Source organism: Nomascus leucogenys, chromosome 10 (genome assembly GCF_006542625.1).
Source record: "Nomascus leucogenys isolate Asia chromosome 10, Asia_NLE_v1, whole genome shotgun sequence".
Lineage (NCBI taxonomy): Eukaryota > Metazoa > Chordata > Mammalia > Primates > Hylobatidae > Nomascus > Nomascus leucogenys.
The window spans coordinates 40,516,162-40,535,682 of record NC_044390.1 but is presented as its reverse complement, the minus strand read 5'-3'; the positions used below and the strand labels follow the sequence as shown (position 1 = coordinate 40,535,682).

Below are 19,521 nucleotides of genomic sequence, written 5' to 3'. Positions count from 1 at the left end.
ATTCCTAGTGGGTGGGCAGAGACCCCTCACCTGCCTTGCTCATGCCTAACTACATGTTAACTATAAAATTCATGAAGGATAAATTTATGCAAGAAATCTTGTGTGTGACCAGGTTGGCTATAATTAGAAGACAATTATTTGTCTAAATATTTAGCTTTGATATTAAAAATACACTAATATAAAATGGCCAGGCATGATGGCTTGTGCCTGTAATCCCAGGACTTTGGGAGGCCAAGGTAGGTGGATCACTTGAGCTCAAAATTTCAAGACCAGTCTGGGCAACATGAACCGTGTCTACAAAAAATAGAAAACTAGGCTGGGCGCTGGTGGCTCACGCCTGTAATCCCAAGCACTTTGGGAGGCCAAGGTGGGCGGGTCATGAAGTCAAGAGATCGAGACCATCCTGGCCAACATTGTGAAACCCACTCTCTACTAAAAATACAAAAATTAGTTGGGCATGGTGGTGCACGCCTGCAGTCCCAGCTACTCAGAGGCTGAGGCAGAATCGCTTGAACCCAGGAGGCGGAGGTTGCAGTAAGCCGAGATGGCGCCACTGCACTCCAGCCTGGGCAACAGTGCAACACTCTGTCTCAACAACAACAACAACAACAAAAAAAACCCCAAAAAACGGAAAACAATAGCCAGGCAGCCAGGCATGGTGGCGCATGCCTATAGTCCCAGCTACTTGGGAAGCTGAGGTGGGAGGATGGCTTGAGCCTGGGAGGTGGAGGTTGCAGTGAGCCAAGATTGTGCCACAATACTCCAGCCTGGGCGATAGGACCAGACCTTAACTCAAGAAAAGAAAAAGGGGGGTAAAAAGATAAATAATCCTATAGAAAAATGAGCTGACAATATGAAAACTCTCAAAGAAGCAAATCTGGGAGCAAATGAGGTTTATACTCATCAAAGAAGCATACAATTAAGTAGCATCATAGGATCTACTGCAGAGCCAGAGGATATGTTGTTCTTTTGGACCTGACTGACAACATCTATTAAAAAATTTAAAATAACATCTATCCTTTGATCTACCAGTCCCTTCCCTGTAATCTGACCCAGAGAAATAAAAACAACTGAAATTGAAGGGGTGATTACATGAATTTTTATTGTAGCATTTCTTATGGTGGCAAATAAGCAAACTGTGAGTAAACAAGGGGCAGCTGAATAAATTTACAGTACACAATATTAGAGAATATGATGTTGCAATTGCTCATCTTACTCTGACCATCATAATCATTCTTTTTGCTGGGTCCAGGACCATGGCTAACTCATGGCACAAAAAGATAGTCCTCCTGGTTTGGTCTGAATTTGAGTCCTAGTTATTCTGGTGGCTTCAAGGCTACACAAGCACATGGACAAAACACTTAAAAAATATGAAAGATAGCCGGGTGCGGTGGCTCACGCTTGTAATCCCAGCACTTTGGGAGGCCAAGGCAGGCGGATCACGAGGTCAGGAGATCGAGACCACGGTGAAACCCCGTCTCTACTAAAAAATACAAAAAATTAGCCAGGCGTGGTGGCTGGCGCCTGTAGTCCCAGCTACTCGGAGAGGCTGAGGCAGGAGAATGGCGTGAACCCGGGAGGCGGAGCTTGCAGTGAGCCGAGATTGCACCACTGCACTCCAGCCTGGGCGACACAGCGAGACTCCGTCTCAAAAAAAAAAAAAAAAAAAAAAAAAAGAAAGATTATTTAAGTAAAGCAAAATGAGGAACGGAAGAAGACAGTTTAGATTCATATACACATACATATATTTTATTTGGGTATATTACCTCAGAAAATCAACAACTGTCATTTTTAATCTTATCTCAAGACCAACTTTCAGAAATGCTAATAAGAAGTGCTATAGTAATATTAACATTATATTGAGTTTAAAAGAAATTAATATATTTAAAATCAGCCTACAGTTTTAATGCTGTATACCCATTTTCATAATCATTCAAAAATATCAGGCAGGGCACGGTGGCTCACGCCTGTAATCCCAGCACTTTGGGAGGCCAAGGCGGGCAGATCACCTGAGGTTGGGAGTTCAAGACCAGCCTGACCAACATAGAGAAACCCCATCTCTACTAAAAATACAAAATTAGCCAGGCGTGGTGGCTCACGCCTGTAATCCCAGCACTTTGGGAGGCCAAAGCGGGTGGATCACCTGAGGTCGGGAATTCGAGACCAGCCTGGCCAACATGGTGAAACTCTGTCTCTACTAAAAATACAAAATTAGCCGGGCATGGTGGCGCATGCCTGTAACCCCCCTACTCAGGAGGCTGAGGCAGGAGAACCACTTGAACATGGGAGGCGGAGGTTGCAGTGAGCCAAGATTGTGCCATTCCACTGCAGCCTGGGCAACAAGAACAAAACTCCGTCTCAAAAAAAAAAAAAAAAAAACATTAGTAGCTTTCTCTGTCAATTTATTGTGGAAAGAAATCAAGTAAACAGAAATTCTCAAAAACATTTGCTTCAAATAAAAGAACACTGTTTAGGTGGAAGATCTCCTTTTTCAGCACTATCTTCCCAAGGTAACAAGGGGGTTGCGATTGACTTGGGTGTGTCTGACATAATTGAGAAAGACATTTAGTCTGCAGGTTAAAAGTGAAGATGAAATCCAGGAGTTAATGTTTTACTCAATGGCTTATAAAAAAAATTTAAGAGTGACACAGTTTTCTTATTTTAAAAGTGGCTAATTTCTAATGCTAATACTGGTTATGCAGAGTATTAAAATTTCTGATAAATGTTTTAGTAAAAACTAATTCTCTCCATGTCTGTGCATATATTATTTAATAATATGATCCTTAAATGTATGTGATCCAACCAACCTGTGGCAAATCATAACCTCTAAGATTATATACAGATTACAACTACATACAGATTATGTAAAATTTACTCTTGTGACACGTTAGTTTAATTGCATTTAAGTTGCCACCCCAATTAAAAATTATTTCATATTTTAAAGATATGATTTTAGAAATATCTTCTATAGAATATTAGTATCTGACTAGGAATGTAAGTCCATTATGTTTCATGTACAGCTTCCTCACTCCTATCTGGACTTTTTAATTTTCAGAAGTTTAAGGAAATAAATAGCATGAATGATAGAATGAACACAAATATTACCACCACCCAGAATTAACATTTCCTTATGTTTACTTAGAATGTTTCTTTTCAATAAGAAATAGATACAAAATTGAAGTATCCTTTAACTACCATGCTTGGTAACATTTCCCCTCCACCTCCTTTCTTCCTAGAGGTAACCACTCCACTTTTGGGAATTGAGTACATACATATCCTTTCAATCCATTCTTTAGTTTTACATCATTTATCCATAACCAATTCTTAGTACGAGGGCTGGTTAGTGTTGATTTTATTGAAATTCACAAAAGCATCATTACAATATGTTCATCATTTTTCTTCACTCTAATTTTTTAAATATTTCTGTTAATATATAGACTTAATTTGTCACTTAACTGCTAGAGAGTACTCTATTATGTTACTATATCACATTTTATTCATCTATTTCACAAGAGACAGCATTTGTTTCCAAACTTCTGGCTACTATAACTCATGGTGCAATGAATTATACAGCTACACACCAGTACATGACTCCCTGTGTTCATGTTTCTTGGGTATATGCATATATATAGTAGTTCCCCCTTATCCACAGCTTTGCTTTCCATGGTTTCAGTTACCTGTGGTCACCACAGTTCATAAATAGTTGAGAACAGTACAATAAGGTATTCTGAGAGAAAGATCATATTCACATAACTTTTATGATTACAGTATATTGTTATAATTGTTCCATATTATGTTTATTATTGTTTTAAATCTCTTGCTGTGTCTAATCTGTAAACTAAATTTTATCATAGGTATGTATATATAAGAAAAAAACATAGACATAGAGTTTGGTCCTATCTGGGTTTCAGGTATCCACTGGGGGTCTTAGAGTCCATCCCTTGCAGAAAATAGGGGACTACCATACTCAAGAGTGGAACTACTGGGTATTCTGGAATGTTTTAGAAATTCTTCCCTGCCCTAAGGTTTTAAAAACATCTTCTTTAACACTGTTATATTATTAAGTATTGCTTTTTGCATTTTAGTCTTCGGTACTTCAAGAATTCATAATAAAAATATTTTATCATAGGATGATGGGAGAGATTATTTTTCCATATGAAGAGTCAATTAATTTTTAAATAATCCATGATTTCCCCACCAATCTGGGATACCATCTCTATCAATTACCAATTCCCCATATATTCATGCACATATTTCTGAATTCAATATTCTGTCTCAGTCTGTTTTATGACTGCTTCAACAACAAATAATGTTGATAATTCTAGTTTTACAAGTCATATATGTAGCAAAACATCACAAAAATGATAATTTTGTCTCTTAATTTCAAATCCTCATACATCTCATATCTATTTCTTATGCATCTGTAGGCCTTCCAGGAACACATTAAGTAGCGTCCATGACTAGATCCTAACTTTAACGAGAATACTCCTAGAAGTACAGCATCGATAATGCTTGTTGTGGGAGTTTTGGGGGTATGGGTTTTCTTTATACTATAATACTTATTAAACATCATAGTATTTAAGTTTTGAATTGCTGCTGAAGGACTTCCCACATTCATGTCACTTTAATGTAAAATGAATTTTCCAAATACACTATTAAGTGTAAAATCTGCTGAACGTTTTGCTAAATCCAAGGCATTCATAGAGAACTTTAATGAGTATGAATTCTCTGGTGTCTAATGTGATGTGACTTTTGGCTGAAAGCTTTCCCACATTCACTACACTGATAGGGTTTTTCACCAGTATGGATTCTCATGTGCAGAGCAAGGGTTGAGAACTGAGAAAAGGCTTTCCCACATTCATTACAACCATAGGGTTTCTCACCTGTATGGCTTCTCATATGCACAGTAAGAGATGAGCTTTGACAGAAGGCTTTCCCACAGACCTTACACTCATAAGGCTTATCACCCGTATGAATTCTCACATGTACAATAAGTGACGTGATTCGAGAGAAGGCTTTTCCACATTTATTACATTCATAGGGTTTCTCTCCTGTATGAATATTGTGATGTTTAATGAGGTATTGCTTCTGCCTGAAGATTGTTCCACATTCATTACATTTGTAGGGTTTCTCTCCAATATGAATTTTCTCATGCTCAGTGAGATTTGATTTGCCACTGAAGGCTTTCCCACATTCCTTACATGTATAAGGTTTCTCTCCTGTGTGACTTCTCTGGTGTCTAATGAGGCTTGACTTCTGAATGAAAGCTTTCCCACACCCTTTACATTCATAAGGTTTCTCTCCAGTATGGATTCTCTGATGTATAATAAGGTTTTCCTTCTGGCTAAAAGCTTTTCCACACTCACTACATTTAAAGGGCTTCTTTCCAGTATGGATATTCTGATGTTTAATGAGGTATTGCTTCTGGCTGAAGGCTCTTCCACACTGATTACATTCAAATGGTTTTTCTCCAGTATGAATTTTCTCATGCTCAGTGAGATATGCTTTGCCGTTAAAGGCTTTGCCACATTCCTTACAAGCATAGGGTTTGGTTCCTGTATGGTTTTTCTGGTGTCTGATGATGGTTGGCATCTGAATAGAAACTTTTTCACATTCATAAGGTTTCTCTCCAGTGTGATGTTTCTGATGAGAAAGGAAGTTTTCCTTCTGGCTGAAGGCTTTTCCACATTTATTACATTTGTATGCCTTCTTTCCTGTGTGACTTCTAAGGTGTAGAGTGAGGGATGAAACTCGAGAGCACACTTTACCACATTCAGTGCATTCATGAGATTTCTCTCCAGTATGCATTTTCTTATGCTCTATGAGGTTTTGCTTCAGGCTAAAGGTTTTTCTACATTCATTACATTCATAAGGTTTCTCTCCAGTATGAATTTGATCATGCTGAAGGAGATCTGATTCATGCTGAAGACTTTCCAACATGCCTATCATGCATGTGAATTTAATCAGGAGATTTCCCTCATAATAAGGATGAAAGCTTTCCCACATTCACAAAATTCATATGGTGTATTTTCAATATTAATTCTCGGGTATCTAATGAAGTTAAATTTATGATGGAAGACTTTTCTCACATTGATTACCCTGAGATGAGATGATTACAAAAAGGGATAAAATGTAACATTCTCTTTATATTCTTAATGTTTCTTATACAGCTTCTCTCATATTTAGGTATAAATTGTGTGTAAATTATGTTTCAAACTCTTTTAAACTGAGTCCCATACACAGAAGGGTAGTCTTGAAGAATCAGTGACTGTGTTCAGAGGAAATACTTTATTTCCTAAATTTTCCCTCAGTCCGTATTTTCACAGAGAAAGATGAGACTTAACTTACAAGTCTTTCATGTTGTGTCTTTATCTGTTTATAAACTTCCCAGGCTTCTTCTAAAAGGAAGTACAAAAAAATCATCATTGAAAAAGAGTTAATATAATATATAGTGCCTAGCATGTAATAAGCATCCAATAAATTAGGTTATCATTATCATCAACATAACATCACTAACACTTTTGAAGTTTCCCAATATTAATATAATTTCAGAAATGTGTTACTATAAAATAGATTCTTTTTTTTTTCTGAGACGGAATTTCGCTCTTGTTGCCCAGGCTGGAGGGCAATGGTGTGATTTTGGCTCACCACAACCTCCGCCTTTTGGGTTCAAGCAATTCTCCTGCCTCAGCCTCCCGAGTAGCTGGGATTACAGGAGCCCGCCACCATGCCTGGCTAATTTTTGTATTTTTAGTAGAGACGAGGTTTCTCCACGTGGGCCAGGCCGGTCTCGAACTCCCGACTTCGGGTGATCCACCCGCCTCAGCCTCCCAAAGTGCTGGGATTACAGACATGAGCCACTGTGCACGGCTGTAAAATAGATTCTTTATCCAAGCCTAGTCTCATTATAAAATAAAGTTCAAATACAAATAACATTCCCAGGTATGTGTAATTTTAACTGCTTTTAAATGTAACGCAGCACACTTCATAAATCAGTAAAATGAAAGAAAACAAGGCTAGGTATGGTGGTTCACACCTATAATCCCAGCACTTTGGAAGGGTGAGGCAGGAAAATTGCTTGAGGCCAGGAGTTTGAGAGCAGCCTTGGTAACATAGCCAGACTCCCATCTCTATAAAAAATTTAAAAACTAGCCAGGCATGGTGCCTATAGTCCTAGCTACTAAGGAGACTGAGGTGGGCAGAATGCTTAAGCCCAGGATTTCAGGGCTGCAATAAGCTATGATTGTGCCAGTGTCTGGGTGACAGTGCAAGACTCGATCTTTTATTTTATTTTTTTGAGTCGGAGTCTTGCTCTGTCACCTAGGCTGGAGTGCAGTGGCACGATCTCGGCTCACTGCAAGCTCTGCCTCCTGGATTCACACCATTCTCCTGCCTCAGCCTCCCGAGTAGCTGGGACTACAGGCACCCACCACCATGCCCTGCTAATTTTTTGCATTTTTAGTAGAGACGGGATTTCACCATGTTGGCCAGGATGGTCTCGATTCCTGACCTTGTGATCTGCCCGCCTTGGCCTCCCAAAGTGCTGGGATTACAGGCGTGAGCCACTGCACCCAGCTGACTTGGTCTTTAAAACATAAAGAATAGGTGAGAAACAGGATGAAAGGACAAATACTTAAAAGACTGGGAGTGCATAGGAAGACAGGGCAAAAATAAAATGAACAGAAAAGTTTAAATAAGGTGCTTATTTCTATGTCTTCCTGCAACACCATTAAAATGACAGTAAAAGGGTGAAGAGGGACACATAAGAACTAAAAGGTTAAGAAGATATCAGTAGACAAAAAGTATTAGGAGGACTAGGGATAGTGGCTCATTCCTGTAATCCCAGCAGTTTGGGAGGCCAAAGCAGGAGGACTGCTTGAGGCCAGGAGTTTGAGATAAGCCTAAGCAGTACAGCAAGGCTTTATCTCTACAAAAATTTAAAAAATTAGGTAAGTGCGGTAGCATACACCTGTAGTCTTAGTTACTTGGGAGGTTGAAGTAGGAGGATCGCTTGAGCCCAGGAGTTAGAGGCTACAGTATGCTATGATCATGCCATTGTAATCCAGCCTGGGTGACAGAGTATGACCTTGTCTCTAAAAAAAAAAAAGTATTAGGAAATTTTGGGAAGAAAGTAAATAGAGAATTGTAAATTAACAGCAGAACTGAGTGGTTTAAAGAAAAGCCAGCAGATGTGGGTGCCACCTTCACAGGTCTGTAACACAGATATTGACAGGCTCTATTAGTGGAGAAACTGGGCAAGAGTGGAAGGCAGGGCTTACAAAATGACTGTGAAAGGACCAGCTAATGCCCTGAACTCTCCTAGCTGGAGAGAAATGTGAAGTTTATCATCCAGACAAAACCAAGAGGCTCCAAATTTAGTGATGACCAGCAAAGTAATGAGAGCATCCTAGTAAGAGAAGAATGAGTAAAAGTTTATACGTGTAACAGAGGCTCTTCTACTGTTAGATTCCGAGAATGCTGGTGGTTGCTAGGTGTCAGATGATGGAATAATTATTTTCTTTTTTCTTTCTTTTTTTTTTTTGGGACGGAGTCTCGCTCTGTTGCCCAGGCTGGAGTGCAGTGGCACGATCTCGGCTCACTGTAACCTCTGCCTCCCGGGTTGAAGAGATTCTCCTGCATCAGCTGCCCGAGTAGCTGGGATTACAGGCACCTGCCACCGCGCCCGGCTAATTTTTTAATTTTTAGTTAGAGACGGGGCTTCGCCATGTTGGCCAGGCTGGTCTTGAACTCCTGATCTCACGATCCACCCGCCTTGGCCTCCCAAAGTACTGGGAATACAGGCATGAGCCACTGCACCTGGCCCAGAAGAATTATTTTCTGAAAAAATGAGAAGACCATGAGAACACCTACAGATGCTAACATTTGGAATCATCTAACGAAACACATCTATATTACTGATTGATGCACAGTGAAAACCACCATTTTACAAGCCCCGCTTATGTACACAAATTAATGTAGAGCTAAAGATCAGAAAACATTTGATGAAAGCCCTAACATCAAAGCCAGATCAAACAAAATACAAGGTAAACAGCAGAAAAACTCACCCATATAACACTACAATTAATATCATGGAAAGTTAGGAGATTACTATTATCACTGCAATGAAATATTAACAGTGTTCTATAAAGAGGTGTTTTTAGAAATAAACAATATTAAATTGATCTTAAAAATTCAGTATGTTGGGGAAAGAAAGTCTAGAAAATCTCCTAGAATAAAAAAACGAAGAATGGAAGAAGGGAGAAAGAAAGAGTGTAATGACTGGAACATTAGTGGGTTAGTGGAAGAATCTAGAAGGTCCAACATCTACTAAAGAAGTTCCAAAGAAAGTATGAAGAAAAATGAATACAGGACATTTTCAAAGAGCTAATAAAGAACACTTCCCAGAATTACAAATCATGAGTCTACATACTTAACAGGCCCATTGAGTACAATGAACATTCCATTTAAAAAGATCCCAGCGAAAGCACATCAATACAAAATTTCAGCTAGGGATAAAAAGAGGATCCTAGTTTGAGACCAGCCTGTGCAACACAGTGTGATCCTGTCTCCACTAAAAATAAAAAAGATTATCTGGGTGTGGTGGCATATACCTGTACTCCCTCCTACTTGGGGAGGCTGAGATGGTAGGATGGCTTGAGCCCAGGAGAGTGAGCTACGATTATGCTACTGAACTCCAGCTTGGGCAAGAGTGAGACCTTGTCTTAAAAGAAAAAAAAAAAAAAAAAAATCCTAAATGTTCCAAAACATTATTTATCATTTAAAAGGAAATAAAAGAAAAAGACATACCACATCAAAAAGGCATCAGATTGCAAGACAATGGATAATCCTAACCATAAGTTACTTCCAACCTAGACTTCTAGGTTTTACAGTTCTGTTTGAAAGCTTGGGAAGAATCAAAATGCAAAAATGGGAAACTAAGCAAACAAAACAAAGAAGCGAATATTAATTAAAAGAAAAGCAAAAGGTTACACAAGAAATCAAACAGAATCATGGCAAATCATTTGGTTTACCAGTCTACAATGCTTACAATGTTATAGTTATGTAAATGCTTACAACTGCTTTAATAAAAAAGCAGTGATCTTACTAGTATCAGAAGTCAGAAGGGGAAGTATGGGTATAACATACTGGGGGTAACATTTCAGAATCCCGTTAGTAACCGAGAAAACAACCACTCTCAACCTCTGAATTCAAATCCATAAAATACAATATAAAGAAAAATGTATACACATTTATAACATATTTTATTAATCAGTTTATCCTATATCTTGAAAATAGATTATAAACCACCTTTTTAAATGCCCAAAGAACATTCTCAAAATCAGCCCATATAGTAGCCTATTCCACAAAGTAGTAAAGGATGGACAAAATACTCTGACCAAAAAAACAAAAAACCCAACACATAGAAATGACAAACAAAAACAAAACCTTTCACTTGTAAATTTCAAAATCTATTGGTTTGAACAAACCCTTTGGCCAGGGAAAATTAATGCTTGGAGAATGAAGTTTTAGCATAAAAGCTTACATCATTTTAAAAAAAGTAATAAAATAAGCACTCAAAGTAATTAACATAAGAAAAAGTAAATATAAGAAAAACAGACTGGGCGCGGTGACTCACGCCTGTAATCCCAGCACTTTGGGAGGCTGAGGTGTGCAGATCACTTGAGGTTAGGAGCTCGAGACCAGCCTGGCCAACATGGTGAAACCCCATCTCTACTAAAAATACAAAATTAGCCGGGTGTGGTGTTGTGCGCCTGTAATCCCAGCTACTCGGGAGGCTGAGGCAGGAGAATTGCTTGAACCCGGGAGGAGGAAGTTGCAGTGAGCCAATATTGTGCCACTGCACTCCAGCCTGGGCAACAGAGTAAGACTCTGTCTCAAAAAAAAAAAAAAAAAAAGAAAAGAAAAGAAAAACAGAAAATTAGTAAAAATAGGAAAAAGAAATTAATGTATTACAAACAGAAAAAGAGAAATAATAAATTCATGAGTGGATTCTTAGGGAAAAACTTAAAAGAAGTAAGAGTAAAAGAGAAAAAGATATTTGGAAATAACTATAGATAGAAAATCTGGACAGTACAGACTATTTTGTTAAACCCCATGCAAATAGAAAACTTAGCAAGTATAACCTATGCAAACTGAAACCAGAAAAGACAGAAAACCTAAACAGAAACATAAACATGGTACAAAATAGGGCTGTGTGTGGTGGCTCACGCCTGTAATCCCAGAACTTTAGAAGGCTGAGGCAGGTGGATCATTTGAGCCCAGCAGTTCAAGACCAGCCTGGGCAGCCAGGCACGGTGGCTCACGCCTGTAATCCCAGCACTTTGGGAGGCCAAGGCAGGCAGATCACAAGGTCAGGAAATCGAGACCACTTTGGCTAACACGGTGAAACCCTGTCTGTACTAAAAATACAAAAACAAAAAAAATTAGCTAGGTGTGCTGGCAGGTGCCTGTAGTCCCAGCTACTCGGGAGGCTGAGGCAGAAGAATTACTTGAACCTGGGAGGCAGAGGTTGCAGTGAGCCAAGATAGCCCCACTGCACACCAGCCTGGGTGACAGAGCGAGATTCTGTCTCAAAAAAAAAAAAAAAAAAAAAGACCAGCCTGGCCAACACTGTGAGACCCTGTCTCTACAAACAATTTAAAAATTAGGTGGGCATACTGGCAGGCACCTGTAGTCCCAGCTGCTCACAAGGTTGAGATGGGAGGATTACTTGAGTCAGGAGTTCAAGGCTGCAGTGAGCTGTGATCATACCACTGCACTCCAGCCTGGGAGACACAGTAAGACCTTGTCTCAAAAAAAAAAAAAAAAAAAGAAAGAAAGAAGAAAAAGGAAAAAATAGAGCTCTTGCTCCTTAAAGCCCAAGGCATGGATGGCTTAGCATGTGAATTTTACCAAACTTTGATTAGATAATGGTATTATTTAAGTTTTCCAATTACTTTTTAAAAATTCATGAAAATTGGTATGATGCATAACAGATCAGGACTTATGCTACTATATTCCAAATCCAAAAGAAAATTAAAAATTACATCTCCTTTGTAATTAAAACCCTAATCCTTCACACACTTATCAGAATTGAATTTTTAACACTGTAAATGACAATGCTGAACTGAACTAGAAAACATAATCAGAATAACAAGTAAAATGGTTCTTTCAACACTTATCCCATGGTTTAAAAAATATTCTCAGGACTGGGCGCAGTGGCACATGCCTGTAATCCCAGCACTTGGGGAGGATGAAGCAGGCAGATCACTTGAAGTCAGGAGTTTGAGACCAGTCTGGCCAACATGGTGAAACTCTGTCTCTACTAAAAATACAAAAATTAGCCAGGCATGGTGGTGGGCACCTGTAAATTCCAGCTACTCAGGAGGCTGAGGCAAAAGAATCGCTTGAACCTGGGAGGCAGAGGTTGCAGTGAGCCAAGATTGTGTCACTGCACTCCAGCCTGGGTGATACAGCAAGACTCTGTCTCAAAAAATAAAATAAGGCTGGGTGTGGTGGCTCACGCCTGTAATCCCAGCACTTTGGGAGGCGGAGGCAGGCAGATCACAAGGTCAGGAGTTTGAGACCAGTCTGGCCAACATAGCGAAACCCCGTCTCTACTAAAAATACAAAAAATTAGCTAGGCATGGTGGTGGGCGCCTGTAATCCCAGCTACTTGGGAGGATGAGGCAGCAGAATCACTTGAACCTGGGAGGCAGAGCTTGCAGTGAGCCAAGATCGCACCACTGCACTCCAGCCCAGGTGACAGTGTGAGACTCCATTTCAAATAAATAAAAAAAAAATAAAATAAAATAAAAAATGCTTTCAAAATATAAGTCAAAATGCTGTAATGGCAAGCAAACTCTTAATTGTATTATGTGTAAATAGTGACCTGTTAAAACAAGGGTTGGCGCCAGGCTCGGTGGCTCACGCCTGTAATCCCAGCACTTCGGGAGGCCAACGCGAGTGGTTCACCTGAGGTCAGGAGTTCAAGACCAGCCTGGCCAACATAGTGAAACCGTGTCTCTACTAGAAATACAAAAAATTGGCTGGGCATGGTGACATGTTCCTGTAGTGCCAGCTACACAGGAGGTGGAGGCAGGAGAATTGCTTGAACCTGGGAGGTGGAGGTTGTAGTGAGCCGAGATCGCACCATTGCACTCTGGCCTGGGCAACAAGAGCGAAACTCCATCTCGAAAAATAAATAATAAAATAAAAAACAAAAACAAGAACAAAAACACCACAAGGTTGGCAAACTAAAAGAATTTTTCTGGAACATGGCCATGTTTATTTATTTTCTTGTCCATGATTACTTTCACAGAATAATGCTTGAGTTGAGTAGCTGCAATGGAGACCCTGTAGCCTACAAAGACTTAAATATTAACCATCTGGCCCTTTACAGAAAAAGCTTGCTGAACTCCTGTCCTAGAGTAGCAATTCCTCCATCTTCTATCTGGGTGAAACCAGGGTGCATTGTTGATCCAGCTCCAACCACAACCAGATAATAAAGAGAGAACCTGGGAGGAATCCATATCCTTCAGGGACCATAAGCACCAAAGTTAGCATGCAAATATTGACTATTCACCACATGAGTGTTATGTGACCAAGAAATCAATTCCTATATTCCTTAAACTGGCATTTTGAGGTTTATTATAGTCACTTAGCTTTACTGTGATTAGTACACTTTTTATTGCTTTATATATCATGAATCTGAGATGCCTAACAAATACTAATCACCAGCCTGGACCTCTCTCCTCCACAATCAATTCAAATATCCAGCTGACTACTCAACATTTCCACTTGGATGTCTAATAGTGATCTAACTTACCCTGCCCCTATTCAAACTCTTGCTCCAGCTCCCAAACCAACTCCTCTCAAATTCTTCTCATCTCTTTAAATAGCAATCTCATTCTCCTTGTTGCTCAAACGATACTTCTCTTTCAGTCAGATTACACACTTTTTACAACCTCGTAGCTTACTGGCTATTTTGGACAATCCTCACTGTGACCACCAAGGTCTAAGCCACATGTCTTGCCTGGATTATTTAACAGCCTCCTTACCAGTCTTGCTACTTTAGCTTTCACCTCTTTACAGTTCTCAACACAGCAGCAACAGTAATCTTGTCACAGTCAAATCATGTCACTGCTCTACTTGAAAGCCTTTTTGTATCCTCATAAAAACATTTAGAAGCATACAGCAGACACTGTTAACAGTGGCTGCTTCTGGGAAACAGAGGATTGAGGGCCAGAAATGAAGAGACATATCTGATTGTTTTAATTTTCTATCAAGTATACATATTAAATTTTGAGAATAGTATTATTTCTTTTTTTTTTTTGAGATGGGAGTCTCACTCTGTCACCCAGGCTGGTGTGCAGTGGTGCGATCTTGGCTCACTGCAACCTCCGCCTCCTGGGTTCAAGTGATTCTCCTGCCTCAGGCTCCTGAGTAGCAGGGATTACAGGCATGCACCACCTCGCCAGGCTAATTTTTGTATTTTTAGTAGAGACGGGATTTCACCATGTTGGTCAGGCTGGTCTCGAACTCCTGACCTCATGATCCACCTGCCGCGGCGGAATTAAGTGCTGGAATTACAGGCATGCGCCACCATGGCCAGCCATTATTATTTCTTTTTAAAATTAACAGGGAAATGAACTAATAGGAAGTCAGCACTAATCCCCAAGCCTGTAATATTGTTAAAAAGCAGGAGGTGACACAGTGTTGGCCTATGATGGCTGGAGGTAGGAAGACAATAGAAAACAAGAGTAAGGAAGTAAAATTCAATTCTGAGGAATATAACAATGGAAGGAGAAAGAATGATAGAAAGTTAAAACGTAAAGAAAAGAATCTACTTGCTAGTTTTTGAAAGTTTTTTTTATTGATACATAATAGTTGCACATAGAATGATTAATTTTTTTCATTTATTATTATTATTATTATTATTATTTTAGACAGAGTCTCACTCTGTTGCCCAGGCTGGAGTGCAGTGGCACAATCTCAGCTCACTGCAAGTTCCACCTCACAGGTTCACGCCATTCTCCCGCCTCAGCCTCCTGAGTAGCCGGAACTGCAGGCGGCCGCCACCACGCCCGGCTAATTTTGTTTTTGTATTTTTAGTAGAGACAGGGTTTCACTGTGTTAGCCAGGGTGGTCTCGATCTCCTGACCTCGTGATCTGCTGGCCTTGGCCTCCCGAAGTGCTGGGATTACAGGCGTGAGCCACCACGCCTGGCCAGAATGATTACATTTTAAAGAAAATAACTTACATGCTAGTTTTTGAAAGCTAACAGATCTATGAAGGACTGAATGCTTAACGAAATGCATCTGGGCATACAGGGAAAAGTGAAAAATGGAGAATGTTAGTGAAAGGAAGAAAAGTGAAATTGAGGCTGTAAAAAAATCACAAAATTGAGGCTGCAAATGATGTAGAATTACTGGCATCCAGAATAGATTTTAGAAGAGCGATCAGTCCTCTAGAATCTGATAAAAGGGATGCATAGATTCAGGAAGATAGTCTGGAAATGTCATTTAGGTATCTAAAGAATTCCCAGCAACAGTCACACTAAAAGACAAAGGCTAGTATGAAAATCTCAAAAACAAAACAAAACAAAAAAAAACCCCACAACTCAGAAGCTGCAAATTCTCACTGAATAACTGCAATAAGTCTTTATCTCATTCATACCTACCAGGTTCTTGCTTACTCACACAAAGAGAACCTTGTTTACATTTCTTTCTCAATCATCTGTTGCTGTTCTTAAGTGCTGACTTTAAACTTGTGAGCAGAAAAATGACACTGGACTTGGATGTTATCGTTGGGGAACAAAGCAGCATCCCAAAATTCAGGGAGAGCCCTTAGAACTCTAAGAGGTTTTGCAGCTCCTGAGGATGTACAAGGAAGCAGGCCTGTGAAAAAGAACAAAGTAATGATGACTCTTTGGCTTTGGCCTACATGTGAGCAAATGGAAAAAGAGTATTTGTACATAACTTCTCAGGCCAGATCCATTATGCCATTCAAAAGCTCTACACATTTCAATGGCCGGGCACGGGAGCTCACGTCTGTAATCTCAGCACTTTGGGAGGCCGAGGCGGGCAGATCACTTGAGGTTAGGAGTTCAAGACCTGCCTGGCCAACACGGTGAAACTCTGTCTCTACTAAAAATACAAAAATTAGCCAGGCATGGTGGTGGGCACCTGTAATCCCAGATACTCAGGAGGCTGAGGCAGGAGAATCACTTGAGGCCAGGAGGCAGAGGTTGCAGTAAGCCAAGATCACGCCACTATACTCCAGCCTAAGCGACAGTGGAGACTCCATCTCAAGGAAGGAAAAAAAAAGTTCTAAGCATTTCAAAAATGAGAAACAGAAGGGACCTTATTTTCAGAATTTAGGTTACACAGAGAAACTATGAGAGACTAAGATGCCAGAGTTATCCACAATCACAACCTGTGCAGGTTCCTTCAAGCAGGTGTCACTTGTGACCTTGCTCCTGACTGAAGTCACATTTTTGAATATAATTTTTCCTCATAACACTTTTCTCATAAATATGAAGTAACCAATCTTGAGTGATATGGAAAAAATACAGGAAATTATTCTGATGGCATTTATAGGTCAGAGCTCTAAAAAATTTAGAGGACTAGTATTTTACTTAACTAGGAGAAGTTAAATATAATAAGTGTCCTATAATAATAGTTTTCCCTTGATATCACAGGAGATTGGTTCCAGGATCACTGTGGATACCAAAATCTGCAGATGCTCAAGTCCCTTATACTTTAAATATAAAGCCAGGCACGGTGGCTCACGCATGTAATCCCAGCACTTTTGGAGGCTGAGGCAGGTGGACCACCTGAGGTCAGGAGTTCGAAACCAGGCTGGCCAAGATGGTGAAACCCTGTCTCTACTAAAAAAACAAAAATTAGCTGGGCGTGGTGGCACACACCTGTACCCCAGCTACTTGGGAGGCTGAGGCAGGAGAATCGCTTGAACCCAGGAGGTAGAGGTTGCAGTGAGCAGAGATTGTACCACTGCACTCCAGCCTGGGTGACAGAGTGAGACTCCATCTCAAAAAAATAAAAATAAAGTGAATGGGGCCGGGCGCGGTGGCTCACGCTTGTAATCCCAGCACTTTGGGAGGCCGAGGCGGGCGGATCACGAGGTCAGGAGATCGAGACCACGGTGAAACCCTGTCTCTACTAAAAAATACAAAAAATTAGCCAGGCGTGGTGGCGGGCGCCTGTAGTCCCAGCTACTCGGAGAGGCTGAGGCAGGAGAATGGCGTGAACCAGGGAGGCGGAGCTTGCAGTGAGCCGAGATTGCGCCACTGCACTCCAGCCTGGGCGACAGAGCGAGACTCCGTCTCAAAAAAAAAAAAAAAAAAGAAAAAGTGAATGGAAGTATACTTACATATAACCTATGCACATCCTCCCATATACTTTAAAATTATCTCCAGATTACTTATTATACCTAATACAATGTAAATGTCTGGTAAATAGTTGTTATACTGTATTGTTTAGGGAATCATGACAAGAAAAAAAAATCTGTACATGTACAGTACAGACACAACCATCGCAAGCTTAACAACAGTTATGATTCATGTTTGTTGAATCCGTGGAAGCAGAGCCTACAGACACAGAGGGCTGACTGTATGTTCATTCACTGATTCAGCAAACATATACATTTATGATTATGTGTGCTGAGAAACCTTAGTTTACAATTTGTAATGTGATATAACAAATGAAAGGATCAAACTTACTCAGAAGCCTTCTCTAAGATTTAAGAGCCTTAGAACATGGCTAGACAGTGCTATGAATTGCTGAAACAGGTACAGAGGGAAATAGATGGAGGCAGACTGCAGGAAGGAGCTCTTTAGACATAAAGAGCTTGAAGTTCCCTTGCAACTTCCAGGTGGACTGCACATTGGGCAATTAGATAATATGGATTAGGAGCTCAGGACAAGCCTCCAGCAGAAACAGACATTTATTAGTCATCTGTATTAGATGAAGCCATGGCAGTGTAATGTTGTTGCTGATAGGAGTACTTAGAGGTGAAAAGATGATCAAGGCCAGAAACTTAGAAACACCAATAGTTAGGGGTTAAAGCAGAAACTAAGTCCTGTCTTCTTTGTATCTTTTACTTTTTCTGTATATTTCAAAACTATTAACCCTGTTACTTTTTTATTTTATTGAAAAATATGTTAAGAATAAGTGTGACAAGATACTTGAAGATAGAATACTTCTATCTTTGTGTATAGAAGAAAAAAATTTCCCCATATTTACAAAAGGCTGGGGAAACCCTGATTAAATTAGGAGTCAGATTGCTGCCCTCATTGACGAACTAGGGAGTTTCTTGACCTCTGCGCTAAAGGTAGGACAAGTAGCTTCCCAATTCTGTGCCGTCTGCACTATTGGAAACTACCTCTTAAAGATATTCCTTAGTTCTGGGTTTCTCCAAGCAACTGCACCAAAGTTTCTCCAAAGTGTTAAGAAAAGTCAATGCCTACTGGGTGTACAGGCACCCAGTAACAAGTTTTTCGGAAATCTTTCCTCTTTAAAAAAATAGTGGAAAGGTAATGCTGATTTTGTTTTCTACTCCACAGTAGGTCTGCTTTTATATAAAAAAATCACGTTTAAAATTACTAATCCGCTCAATTCCTTAGCCTTTTCCGTTTCCTATTTTCCAGAAAACGCATCTTTATTATTTTAGAAATGAGAAAAGTGAGGCTTAGAGGTTACTACCTCACAAAGCCATCCGTCCATCCTCACAAACTTGGAACCAGTTTCTCACTAACTCTGCACCCTCAACACCCCCTCACACTCTCGGTCACCCACCCGCGAACCCACCCATACTGTACCCCTGCCCCCAGCCACACAAGCTCGGATCACCGCACATCACAGAAGGCGATTCCTCCCCTCCATGCTCCCAGCCCCGTTGCAGGCACTGCAAATCCTCCCTTCCAGCGTCCCTGGCCCGTTTCAGTGTCCAGAAACCCAAGTCCCACAGGGCCGAAACCCAACTCACCAACAGACAAAGACGACCATGGCGAGTCGGAGATTCCGCGCCTGCGCACTCCTTCGGCGGGCAGCGCTCCCAGAGGTCCCCTGGGCTGGGCCAGGCCCCGGCTCAGAACCGGACGGAATCGACAGATCTTGGCCCGTCCTCCGTGCCACTCTTTTGAGAGTAGACTACATTTCCCAGAAGGTTCAGCAGTTTGAGTCAGCTTTTCGCGCGAACTTTTCCTCCGCCGGAGCTTGTGGGACTGTCTCCCTGGCCGGGGCAGGGGTGTAAGGCCTTAGTCTTAGTTTACTCTATCCCTGGGATTGGGTAGTGGAGTGCCACAGATGTAACATCAGCTTAAATACGCTGTGCTGACTTTATGTAACAGCCACGGTGCGATACTAAGCCAGGACACCCAGGAGACTCTCAGACACGGTTCGGGAATAATGGTAATCCCTTTGGCTGGGCTCCAGCCGGGCGCCATCTTGCTCATCGCGGGCGTGGCGCTGAACTACATTTCCCAGAAGGCGCCGCGCC

At 40.7% G+C, this 19,521-nt stretch overlaps 1 protein-coding gene across 2 annotated transcripts; it reads right to left on the bottom strand.

The window, feature by feature from the left end:
• Positions 1–2,159: 2,159 nt before the first annotated feature.
• Positions 2,160–19,136, bottom strand: ZNF260 (zinc finger protein 260). 2 transcript variants are annotated; one of them, XM_030820059.1, is made up of 3 exons: positions 19,009–19,136; positions 15,683–15,899; positions 2,160–6,398 (listed from the first exon to the last, which is right to left on the bottom strand). In XM_030820059.1, exon 3 carries the CDS (start codon positions 6,004–6,006, stop codon positions 4,711–4,713), a length of 1,296 nt encoding a protein of 431 aa, XP_030675919.1. In that variant the 5' UTR covers positions 6,007–6,398; positions 15,683–15,899; positions 19,009–19,136; the 3' UTR covers positions 2,160–4,710. The 2 variants fall into 2 exon arrangements, with proteins under 2 accessions (XP_030675919.1, XP_030675920.1); XM_030820060.1 differs by lacking the exon at positions 15,683–15,899 and having other exon boundaries at positions 19,009–19,089.
• Positions 19,137–19,521: the final 385 nt, after the last annotated feature.

What these genes read in the sequence shown, in the direction of transcription:
- ZNF260 (XM_030820059.1), bottom strand. Translation starts at nt 6,006, where the DNA reads ATGTGGGAAAGCTTTCATCCTTATTATGAGGGAAATCTCCTGATTAAA.